A 12,592-nucleotide genomic window follows, 5' to 3' on the forward strand; every position below is an offset into this window, starting at 1 on the left:
TCCCCTCCAGACTGACATCCTCCAGGGCCAGAACACGGGGTTTATCCCACTGCAGTAGTGCACCTTGAGATTAAATCCTGAGAGACTCTCCTCTCACCTCTCAACAACCCAGTGAGGTCAATTCATGGGGCCAAGCAGGGGTACCCACACAAAAACCATGGCAAAAAGAACAACTTGGGCAGTGTAGCAAGGAGGCAGCATGAGCTGGGCCAGCAGCCATGGCTCCTGGCGGTCTTCCTGTCCCCCAGTGTATGCACAGAGCCTTTCATTCTCAGGTTCTTGAGGCTGGTAATTTTGGGGTCTACAATATCCAGCATCATTGCATGATACAAAGCAAAGAGCTCTTGACTCTATGGTGAGACCATGGTTTCCTCAGAAGTAAGATGATAGCAATAGTGATGCCAGCCCCACCTTCACTAGCAAGGTTGTTGTGAGGATCAAATGAGAAAGTTGATTCTAAAGTGCTTTGTAAATTGTGAAGCACATTACCAGGCAGAGGTCTTCTGGTCAGTTTAATCCCTTCTGCTGAATGCCCATCTCCTTTTCTGGAGGTGGGAAGAGGGAGGGGCATATGAATCCACTTGGATCTGCTAACTCTGTCTTCCCTTTGTGATCATCTGTGAGTAATCTTCTTACCCTCCCTGCAGACTTGGGCATCCGGGATCTCATGGATCCTGACTCTACAGATATAGAAGCTATACCTTTTTAAAAAGCATAACAGGAATTCATGTCAGGTCCAGAATTAGTGCTCAAGTCTCCGAGTCTTAGAAACATCTGCAGGTCCCCCATCTCACTTTGCTAGAGCTGGCCTGCCCCATGGGGATGGCAGGTATATTCACATCTCTATTCAGGCGGCTCTCCCTGAGGTCACAGCCAGCTTCTGTTCAGGTAGGAAGGTGCTCATCAACTCTGCTCAGCTTCCCCAGACCAAGGGAACAGAGTTGCCCTCTCTCCTGTTCCCTACACCTTCCTTATATCCTCTGACTGATGATTCTCAGGAATCAAATGAAAAATTGAACCTGTAAATCAGTTCATTAGGCCTAGAGTTCAGGGCTCATTCAGACCCAAAATCCTGGCAGAGGAGCCACTGCAGGTTTTCCTAGTCCCATGAATGTCCTGGTGGTATGTTTACCTCTTCTCCCCTGTCTGGTGACTACTTTAGCAAATTTTCTCAGTGTGCCTGACCATGAGAGGGCCTTTGGGGAGACTTGGTGTGAATGTTCTGCTCTCTGCTCCAAGTGTGGGAGAACTTGAAGTGTGGGCAGAGCTGTGCAGAGTTCAGGCCACTTGGGCTGGCACAACTCAAAGAACTTTAGTCATGGTGGCTGCCTGATGGTTCCAGAATTCTCTCAGCTTTTCCCAGCTGTTCTAGGTTGGCCCTAGGAGCACCATTTCTTTCCATGGCCATCAGTCTCCTTCCCTTTTGACCACCACACCTCTCCAGACCAGATCACCTTAGCTGCACTGACCTTCCTATCTACCTTTAAAATGAACTCTCATGCCTATGCCTCTTCCTCCTCCCAAACCAACCCATCTCAGCACTTGACAGTGGTTCAGGCATTGATGTCTTTGTTCATGCATGGACCATATTTTAATTCATTTGCTCCATCAGCAAGTAATATGAACTGGAAAGTTGACTGTATTTCAGGTACTGCATTAAGCACTTGGGAAGCTCTGAAGTTTGACTGCATTTAAAAGCAGGATCACCATAGTTTTGTCAGGGATCTTGGGAATGCTAATGTCTTTACGCCACATTTTCCTCATCTGTAATATAGGAACTACAAGAATTCCTAACTCATAAAGCTCTTTTGAGATTAAATGGCATAGTATACATAAAGAACTTAAAACAGAATCTGGAGCTTGAAAGTCATTACCAGTTCTATTAGTAGTTCTGCTATTAGCAACTGTCTTTAATAAACACTGGCGATAGTATTTATAAGACAACAGTCCATGTCTTCAAGAGGGACTGGAGGAAAGATTGGTAGGTGTAACATCGAGGTGTGAGTTGACAGTAGGGAATGCAGGGGAGAGAGGCTTTGAACCTCCAGTGCAGCAGAGGGAGGGTGTCAGGAAGACTTCCTGGAGGGCTGATGCTTGAGCCTGGAGGTAGGTACTGGAAGAAGCAGAGGAAAGAGGAGACCACTTAAAAAAGAGAGAGAACAACACACAAGAAAGAGATATGACAGAGAGAGAGAGAAAGAGAGAGAGAGAGGAGAGAGAGAGAGAACATACAGAAGTGTGGAGAGAGGTCTCCATCAGAGCTGAAGGCATTTGATCTGCCTGGACCCCGGGTGGGGAGGGAAAGCTCAAGGGCTTTGAGGGTGATGTTGAGAAGTCTGAACTGGATCCACTGTTGGATCTTAAGCAGGGAAGCAACAGGGTCAAATTGGCACTTCAGAAAAATCACTGGTGACCCATTGGAGAAATAAAGGTAGGAAACTGGTTAGGAGTTGCCTAAGCAAATAGAATTTAATCGAAGGCAGGACCAGGGGACACAGAGAGGAAGTGCCAGTTTTAGGTGATTATCAGGAGTTGGATGGACTAGTGGGTTAAAGGGAGGTAAGAAGTGTAGAGAAGCATGAAGAAGTACATAGATTTTGCCTGGAGTGACTGGGTAGACAGTGTCCTCACTCAGCAAGACCAGAAGTACAGGAGGCAAGGCAGGTATTTTGAGAGGAAGGGGAGAAGGGAAGAGGACCATTTTGACACATTGGGTCTGAGACTGGCATAGTCAAAGCTTCCAGCAGGTGGAGCCTGCCATCCATAGTTCAGGAAGTCCCCTGTCATGAGGGACAGAGTGAAGTGAGAATAGAAGAGACCCTAAGATGAATTCCTGGGAAGCACCAGGATGGAGGTGAGGGAACACCTGAAGGGGACTGAGAAGAAGACAGAGTGAATGGAGAAGTCAGGTAATATCAGAGAGGGAGAGAGAGGTCTCCTAAGCCAGAGGGAATAGTCATCACACTCAGAGCTGCAGGAGGCCTTGCAAGATAAGAGGAGGAATGGGTGCCTGGTGCCATCAGAGGGCTAGGTGACAATAGTGTCAGGAGACTCTGGGGACCGAAGGCAGATTGCAGTAAGGTGAAGGGTGGGCAGGAAGCAAAATAGTGGAAGAGGGGCTTGGCCAAGAAGTGGAGTTGAGAGAAAGAGCAGGGGCTGGCTAGGGGGGAACACAGGATTGAAGAGGGTGAAGGTGGAAGGTCAGTGCAGTTGTGTTAAAATAGTGCACTGTATTTGTGCATATAAAAGCTGTAAGAGCTGACTGGGGACAGAGAGAGTAGAAAAACACAAGAGAGAATGATGCTGGTGTACAGGTTCCTGAGAGAAGGGTTCAGAAATCAGGCAGATGCAGGAAGAAGTTTCCCCACAGCTGGAAAGAAGGTGGGTGTCCCACTCCTTGCTCAGGGCCCTTACTCCTGTCTTCTCCCTTCTCACATCTGTGTTCTTCTCCCTAAGCATTCCTCAAAACCTCCTTGCTTCCAGAAGCAGTGATACATTTATTCCAAGGACTTGTACTTCATTTATTTTGCAATGCTGAGGATCAAACCCAGTGTTTCATGCATGCTAGGTAAGTGCTCTGTCACTGAGTCACATCCTCAGTCCTCTTATTTTCCTTATTAGGATCAAGGTCTTTGTTCACTGGCATTCCATCCTCTCAGCTATTTCCAAAACTCCTACATAAATCTTAATATTTCTCCTGCATAAATCTTGATTCAGCATAGCTGAATGTTTTTATTTAAGATTCTCATTGGATCTGGAAGGTCTCACCCCAACAGTGCCACTGACAAAAAATAAATATAATTAAAGTCATATCAAGGGTGATACAGATTGGGTTCTGTTTGCATTTAATGTCCAGAGAGTAATTCTGTTTTTCAAAAATACCTCATTTTTTTAAAAATATATTTTTGTTGTAGATGGACACAATACCTTTATTTTATTTATTTATTTTTATGTGGTGCTGAGGATCAAACCCAGGGCCTCACATGTGCTAGGCAAGTACTCTCCCACTGAGCTACAACTCCAGCCACAGAGAGTGACACTTTGGGATAAATGAGAGGGTTCAGGCACACAGCAGATTCACTGAGGCTCTCGTATCTGTGAGTGGTAGTCCTTCCCACAGAGGCCCCCCCCACTTCATCACTCTGGACACCCTATCAGTTCACCTGTTCCTCCCGGCTCCCCCACCACAGCACAGCACCTGCTAGTAAATGCCCTACTGTCTAAGAGCTATCAAAGAGCCACGTGGCACTAGGCCCTGATGGTTCCTTGGCCTCTGTACCTCCTCTCAGCCAAGCGATGCTGCCAAAAAAAACCAGAAGGCAAGTGAGAAAACCAGTTGTGATCTGCCCAGTAAGCAGGCGGCAGTGCAGCAACTGCCCCACCTTCTGAGTCTCCCAGAGTCTTAGGATGGAAAGGGTAGCAGATGCTCCGGGACCAGTTTCCTGAAGCTCCAGTTCATCCAGCTGTTCTGTGGGAAGCATCCCAGGAGCCTGGAGGCAGCCACCATGGCCCAAGGTAGGGGAGGTTCTTGGGGTTGCTGGATTGCCAGGACAAGGACACAGAGAGAATTAGGAAGTCCAGGGGAGGAGGGTGGATTCCAAGGAATTAAGGAGAATATATAGAGTTGACCCAGGAAGAGAAGGACCTCCAGAATCCTCAGAATTCATAGTTGGTCTGAGAATCAGGAGATAGGCCGGAGGCTAGCAGGTAAACACACCTGCAAGCCAGCATGGCTGCTTCCAAAGCTGAATGGGATGGGGCAGAGCCAGGGAGTAGGGGGTCAGGTTCCTATCCTTCTCTGCCACTAGCTGACCTTTTTTCACTGGGCAAGTAATTTCTTTAATTCCCACCTCCCATGCTTGAAAATAGAAGGGGTTGGAACACAGTCTTGAAATTGTCTACCAACTCTAAAGTTCTCTGGATCTTCATACCTTCCCTTCTCTCGTTCCAGAGGGTATTCCCCTCATTTTAGCTTATCTCCCCACCATCATCCTTCTCTCTATATCATCTCCTCTCTCTAGAAATAGCTGTTATGAAGATTCAATGGTTAGTGGAAACCATTTAAAGGTATGAACTTTTAACTTGCTCTACAAATGTAATAGCCTCACCTTTACTTTTTTGTGTTTTTTCAAAAAATTATTTGTATAATTTTAATTAGCAAGGAAATATAAGAATACATAGTTGGAGTAAAATAAAGCAATAATTATAGATAAAGCTATAGTACCCCAATTCTACTTCCAATTTAATCCCACACATCATCCTCATCTTCAGAGTAAATCCTGTTATTAGTCTTTGGTCTACATGGTAACTATATATATATGTATATATATATATATTATATATACGCACACATGCACACATATATATACATACATATACACATATATATACATGAATACACACACACACATATATATACACACATATATTCAAGGTAATACATAATATTAACATGTATGACTTTTTTTATACCCATGGTATCGTCATACAGTAAACACTTTTCTACAACTTGATTTTTTTTCACTCAATAGTTTATCTTGATGCTCTGTCCATGCCAGTCAGTATCTATAGATCTACCTCAACATTTTCCACTTAGCATAGTATTCCACAATATGCATATAAGTAATTTATTTATGCAGTCCCCTTCTGATAGACATTTAGGCTGTTTCTAATTTCTCAGTTATACGTGCAATATTGCAATGAACATCCTTGTGTGTGCTTCTTTGTACTATATGACAGACATTGAGATCACTTACTTTAAAAGATCTTTCTACAAACTTGTTATTTCCAAGATCATTTTACCTCATTCTACCCTCACCTCAAAGAGAATCAATATGCCCACTAGAGAATGAAACTTCTATTTGAATGCCTGGTGTCAGGACTGAAGAACAATCCTCATACTATGGGTAGAAATTAGCCTGACTCATAATATATCCAAGGGATGAGATTTGACTGCCGTGCTTGCTGAAAGGCAGATGCCGCCATACCTGTTGGGTAGCCTAAGTCATGCGCCCCACCTGAGCTGGAGCAAGTTAGTGCTCCCTTGTCTAGTCAACTGGTCTCCAAAAGGGTTGAGCTTCTTTCTCCATGACCAGGAAAAAGCTAAGTGCCTTCCTAATGGCAGTGTTGGGATGTTCTTTCCAAACATGAGTGAAAGACAGCAATAGACAGCCGCTGTTGAATAATGGAAAGAGCGCTAGACTTGGATCAGGAATCCTGGGTTTAACCTAAGGCAAAACATTTAAGCTACCCGAATCTCAGTTTTCTTGTCTCCAAGTGCAGATGGCATAACATTTCATCTCTCCAAGGTTATTGTGAAGATTAAAGGAGGTGACTGTCCTAGAGAGTCTAGCACAGTGTCCAACACATAGTAGACAGGCATTGATAAATGCTTAATTGAATCTGAAGTCTAAAATAAATGCAGGGTGACCATGCAAAAGATAGAGAACTCTGTTCAACCTAGCACACATTTCTGAATACCTAAAATGTGCTGATATATCTATACAAATATATACAGAGAGAGACAAGTCCCATATTGGATATATTATTTATAACACTTTTCTTAAATTCTGCGGGTTATCTTTTCACTTATAAAGTTCTTGAAGCAAAGAAGTTATTAATTTTGATGAACTTCAATTTATCTGTTTTTTCTTTTCTCTGCTTATTGCTTCTGCTATCATAGCTAAGAAACTATTGCCTGGTCCAAAATCATGGACTACATTTTCTTCCATGGGCTTTATAGATTTTGCTGTAATATTTAGGTCTTGATCTATTTTGAGTTAATTTCTGCATATTGTATGAGGTTGGCATCCAACTTCATTCTTTCACATGGGATGTCCACTTGTTCTGACATCAGTTTTTGAAAGGAGTATTTCTCCATTAAATAGACTTGGCACCTTTGTCAAAGATCAATTGACAGTAAATGTGAGAGTTTATTTCTATACTCTCAGTGCTATTCCTGATATAGTCCTATATAACCACCACAACCACATTGCTTTAATTTCTGTAGCTTTGTTGTAAATTTTAAATAGGGGAGTATTAGTCATCTAACTTTGTATTAGTCATTTAATTTTTTTTCTTTTTAAAATTTGCATTGACTATTACAGAACCCTTGTATTTAGAATCCTCTTCTCAATTTCTATAAAATAGTGGTTGGGATTTTGAAGGTATTATGTTGAATTTATAGATCAATTTGTCATCTTAGACAATCCATGAAATGGAGTATCTTTCCATTTATTTAGGTGTTCTTTAATTTCTTCAACTGTGTGTGTGTGTGTGTGTTTAGAAGTTTTACACTTCTTCAAATTTTATTTTTAAGTGTTTCATTCCTTCCCATGCAATTATAATGTAATTAAAAATTTTTATCCTCAGAAGATTCATGCAAGTGGAAGGGAATTATATAGTGTTATTTGTAACTATTGTTTTATTTTACTCCAATTTTTAAATATTATATTGTGGTCCTGCAACCTTGCTGAATTTACTTATTAATTCTAATTTGGGGGTATTGCTTCAGAATTTTTAATAGACAAATTTATCTCATCTATGAATAGAGATAATTTGACTTATCTTTCCAATCTGAATGTTTTAAATTTCTTATCCTTGCCTAATAGCCCTGACCAAAATCTCCAATGTTAAATAGATGGCAAGGGTAGACATCTTGTGCTTTATCTTAGCAGGAAAGTATCCAGTCTTTTTTTTTTTTTTTTTTTTTTTTTTTTTTTTTTTTGCGGTACCGGGGATGGGACTCAGAGCCTTTGCTTGCGAGGCAAGCACTCTACCAGCTGAGCTATCTCCCCAGCCCCTAGTATCCAGTCTTTCACTATTAAATATGGTTAGCTGTGAGGTTTTATTGATACCATTTATCAGTTTGAGGAAACTCCCTTCTATTCTTATTTTGTTGAGCATTTTATCTTAAAAGGGTATTATATTTTGTCAAGTGCTTTTATTTATTATTTTTAAATCTTACAGATGAGACACAAGCAGCTATGTCTGTCCTTACTGGCTTACATCTAGTAGGGGGGAAACAGACAAAAAGTAACTAAGAAAAATATCTGAGCACCTTATGCTGATCCCTGAAAGTAATAGGAGCTCAGTAAAATTTGTTGATATCAATGAACAATAAGCATGACACCTAACTTAACTTGTTGATGAAGCAGTCAAGACTTAAGGTAGTTCAATTAAATGCCATGGATCAGTGGGAGATGGGAAGAAGGGCGTGCCAACTGGGGCATGCTTCATGAGGAGGTGGATCTCAAGACAGGTGGAATTCGGTTAAACAGTGAGGGGGCATTCTGAGTTGGGGCTGTAGCAGGACAAAATGCACAGACAGATAGTTGCCACTTGCTTAGGGCATGACTGGAGGAGAGGACCCACATTGGGAGTGGTTAGAAGTAGATTTCAAATATAATTAGGATCTAGGTATAAGTTATAAGATCAGGTAAGGAGTTTTATTCTTATATGGTGGATATAAGGTGTCCTCAAACTTTTAAAACAAAAGAATGGCCTGATCAAATTGTCTTGAGGAAAGGTAATTGGGTGATGTGTTAAGGGAAGGTGGTAGAGAGAGACACAGGAGGGGAGAGACCTGTTGGAGGCTGTACTCACAAGGAATGAGGTGAGGAGAGAGGAACTACGTGAATGTGAAAGGGACAGTCCTCCTCCATGGTCAAACAAGAAGTCAAAAACAGGGTCCTTCTGGGAGAGCCACTCTTGGAGAACAGTGAATTCAGTTTAGCAGAAGGTTCTAAAGGCTAGGAGTAAAACTTTCTTTGACTTTCCTCAGCATTCAAGCTCCCACAACATTGAACACATTGGCATTGGTGGTGGTCAGAGAGCCAGCATCATCTTTGTTAAAAGTAAGGCAACTAATCTAGGAACAGTTAACCCAGGGGAAGCTGACCCATGGATTTGCTCCCAAGTTTGGAGGCTAGGAACAAGTAAGACTGTTAACTTGAATCCAAGAAAGTGGATCTTGGGGTAAATCTGAAGACATGATGGACTGCAATCAAACTTGGGAGCGATTAAACTAGGGTGGGTCTTCTAAAGAAGTTAGAGGTAGAAAATCATGCATATCCAGCTGTGCAGGGGATAAAAGTTCAGAGAAAATAGAAGGAAGGAAGGAAGGAAGAGGAAATCACATTCGAAGAGCCTTATGTAATCTTCAAACCAACCCTGTCAGACTGGTATTATAGATTGTTTCACCAACATGGAAACCAGTGCAGAGAGGCCACATTACTTTCTCAAATTTGCACAATTAGTAAGTGATTAACAAGATTGGATTGGGCTCCACAACCCTGCCCTTTTGTCTGTCCTTGGATGTCCCAGCACAGGGCTAGAGGTGGCTCTCACAGACCTCCAGAGCTCCCAGAACAATATGCGGCACCACACAGATGAAATCAGCGTTGATCGGCTCCTTGTTCGCCGGGGCCAGGCCTTCAACATCACCCTGTACTTTAAGAATCGGGGCTTCCAGCCAGGCCTGGACAACATCATCTTTGTGACTGAGACTGGTGAGGACCTCAGTTGGCTCACAGTGTGTGTTCGTGTGTGTGTGTCTGTGTGTGTGTTGTGGGGGACTTTAGGTGCCTGGGAGGTAACCATAGAGGGCCTCAGCTCTACTTCTCTCCCAGGACCCCTGCCAGACCTGACCAAAGGGACTCGAGCAGTGTTCAGCCTGGCAAGTCATGATGGCCCTAGCCCCTGGATTGCCTCTCTGGAGACCAATTGGGGCCACTTCCCTAGAAGTGATTCTGTGTCCCCCACCCATGGCAGCTGTGGGTCGGTACCTACTGAAAGTTCATATAAACTCCTTCCAAGGGCCTGTCACAGGCCTACCAACTTGGAGAGTTCGTCTTGCTCTTCAATCCCTGGTGTCCAGGTAAGGTGGGTGCCCATGCAAGGCTCCTTCACTCTGTCTGTCCTTCCACAGAAAGCCAAGCTCAAGGGTTTCCAGACCCTGCTCCTACCATCCACAAGTACCTCAAAATCCCTTGACTCAGCATCTACCCCCAAATTGTCAATAACCAGGGCAGGGAGACCTTGTTACTTATTTAGAATTTAAAAATTATGAACCAAATAATCTTACTTAAATAGAAAACTATCGTAATTAAATTGAACCAATGTTAGCACCTAACTTCATCACACGTTTTTAAAGTTAATTTGAGTTTCTCATTTTAAAGGTGACAAACACACTACATTGAAAATTAGATGAATGAAATAAAACGGTTAAAACCAAAAAAGAAAGAGAAAAGAAAAGGGAGGGAGGAAAGAAGAGAAAGAAAGAGGAGAAAGGAAAAGGGAAGGGGAGGAAAGGAGAAAAAGGCTTAAGGTGAAAATTAATAACTTCCAATCCCCAATCTCCATTCTCCAGCAGAAACCCTGTTAACATTGTCTTGTGTAGCCTTATAAAGGCCTTCTACACTTAATCAAATAAGCACATGCATGTGTGTGCCTGTGTGTGTAATTCTATAATACATACCACAAGTGGATTATATAATACCTACCAGTCTCCAACTTGCTTTCTTCATGTCAGTATTCACTTTGGACACATTTTCCTATCTAGACATTTTTCTTAACAGTTTGCAATTATTTCACTACTTGGATGTACCAGTGTTTATTTCCAGGCATTTTAGCTATTTACCAGTTTTTCCCCCTTTTTTTTCTTTTTAATATTTTCACTTGTCAATGGACCTTTATTTATGTAATTTATATGCGGTTGCGGAGGATTGAACCCAGGGCCTCACACATGCCAGGCAAGTGCTCTACCACTGAGCCACATCCCAGTCCCACAGTTTTTTTTTCTTATACAAACAAAGCCATGGTGACTATCACAGCACCACCTGTCCCATGAGCCTTGTTTTCTAAATCTACCCAGGGGTAGAAATAGATACATAGACAGACATAAGGACACAGGTGTGGTCAGAATGAAGCATGGGGCAGGAGGAGATAGTGGGAAGAAGGCCGGGGAGCACTGATAGTGGAGAATGCTGTCTGCTTTGGAGAGAAGCCAGACAAACTTCTGACTGGGAGGATGATCCCCTTCCCACCTTTCTGTCACTGAATGGCTGAGGACTGTCACTGACCCGCTGGGTAAAGAGGCCTGCTTCTGGAGCAAGGAGAGCCAGTTGTCTGACTTCTCTGTGTGTGTCTGTTTCTCTCTGTATGTTTCTCTCTGTCTCTCTTATCTCTCTCTAACACACTGATGCACACACACCTCTTCTGATCTCCAAGACTGTGGGCTTTAGGGGTGTAATGAGGACCTATCTGAGCTGAGGGAAGGACTGTTGGGCTTCTCTCCTGAGCTTGGGCTGGACCAGAGCCCAGGGAGACCCAATATTGGGGTAGAGACTAGTGGAGCTGCAGTTGGGATGAGCAGCTACCTTGTCACTATGCCCAGGATCTTGGCTAGGAAGCTCCACCCTGTAGCTTAGGGATGTATGTGGTCTCAACCATGAATCTGCAGTTTCTCACCACACTGGTTCAAACCCTCCATAAAGCACATCTCAGCAAGTTCTGCACCAGCATCCTGTTAGGTTGTGTCTGAGGCTGCCTCTGAGGAGGACAGAACACCTCTTCCCCTCAGGCTCAGGCAGTGTTTCCATACAGGTCCAGAACACTGCAAAGAGGACGTTGCCCCCAGGTCTTTTATTTCCTTAAGTATATTTTAACTTTAAAAGATAATTTGGGGGGGAGGGTACCTAGGATTGAACTCAGGGGCACTCGCCCAGTAAGCAATATCCCCAGTCCTATTTTATATTTTATTTGGAGACAGAGTCTCACTGAGTTGCTTAACCTTGCTTTTGCTGAGGCTGGCTTTGAACTTGAAATCCTCCTACCTCAGTCTCCTGAGCCTCTGGGATTACAGGTGTGTGCCACTGCGCCTGGCAAAAGATATTTTTTTTAAAATACTTTTTTAGTTGGCAATGAACTTTTATTTTATTTATTTATATGTGGTGCTAAGAATTGATCCCAGTGCCTCACACTTACTAGGCAAGCACTCTGCTACTAAGCCACAGCCTCAGCCCAAAAGATAATTTTTTATATCACTAAAAACAACACATTCATTTGGAAAAATCTGGAGAACCCAATAAGTAAAAAGGTAAACGAAAACAATACCATTAACATCCTCTGGAATAAGCTTCAAAATCCTTTGCTTGTATATGCATATATGTTTAACAAAAATTGATGAATGCCATACACATTATTTTTTATTTGAATATTTGCTTATTTTTATTTTAATTAATTTTTAGTTGTTCTAATTAGTTGAACTTGACAGTAGAATGCATTTATACATTTTGATAAGTCATACATAAATGGAGTGTATTTTCACATTTTTCTGATTGTACATATTATAGTATCACATCAGTCATGCAGTCATATATGTACATGAGGTAATAATGTCTGTTTCACTCTACTATCCTTCCTATTATCTTATGGCCTATTTAATTTAATATATCACATGTAGATTTCCATGTCCATATATACAAATTTGCCCCTTTCTATCAATACCATATAGAATTCTGTGGTGGAGATACAATGAAGTTATTTGAACAGTTCCAAAGATAGCTGTTGATTGTTTCCAGCTTTTCAATCC

The 12,592-nt window shown here is 42.4% G+C and overlaps 1 protein-coding gene across 1 annotated transcript in view; it reads left to right on the forward strand.

Annotated features, from left to right (window-relative positions):
• The first annotated feature begins 4,395 nt into the window (after positions 1-4,395).
• Tgm5 (transglutaminase 5) overlaps positions 4,396-12,592 on the forward strand; it is a 36,637-nt gene continuing 28,440 nt past the window's right edge. Inside the window, 5 exon segments of the mRNA XM_047540270.1 lie at positions 4,396-4,515; positions 9,330-9,509; positions 9,630-9,724; positions 9,726-9,827; positions 9,829-9,877. Coding sequence (XP_047396226.1) covers positions 4,506-4,515; positions 9,330-9,509; positions 9,630-9,724; positions 9,726-9,827; positions 9,829-9,877 — 436 coding nt within the window. The 5' untranslated portion in view covers positions 4,396-4,505.

Source organism: Sciurus carolinensis, chromosome 2, assembly GCF_902686445.1.
Source record: "Sciurus carolinensis chromosome 2, mSciCar1.2, whole genome shotgun sequence".
Lineage (NCBI taxonomy): Eukaryota > Metazoa > Chordata > Mammalia > Rodentia > Sciuridae > Sciurus > Sciurus carolinensis.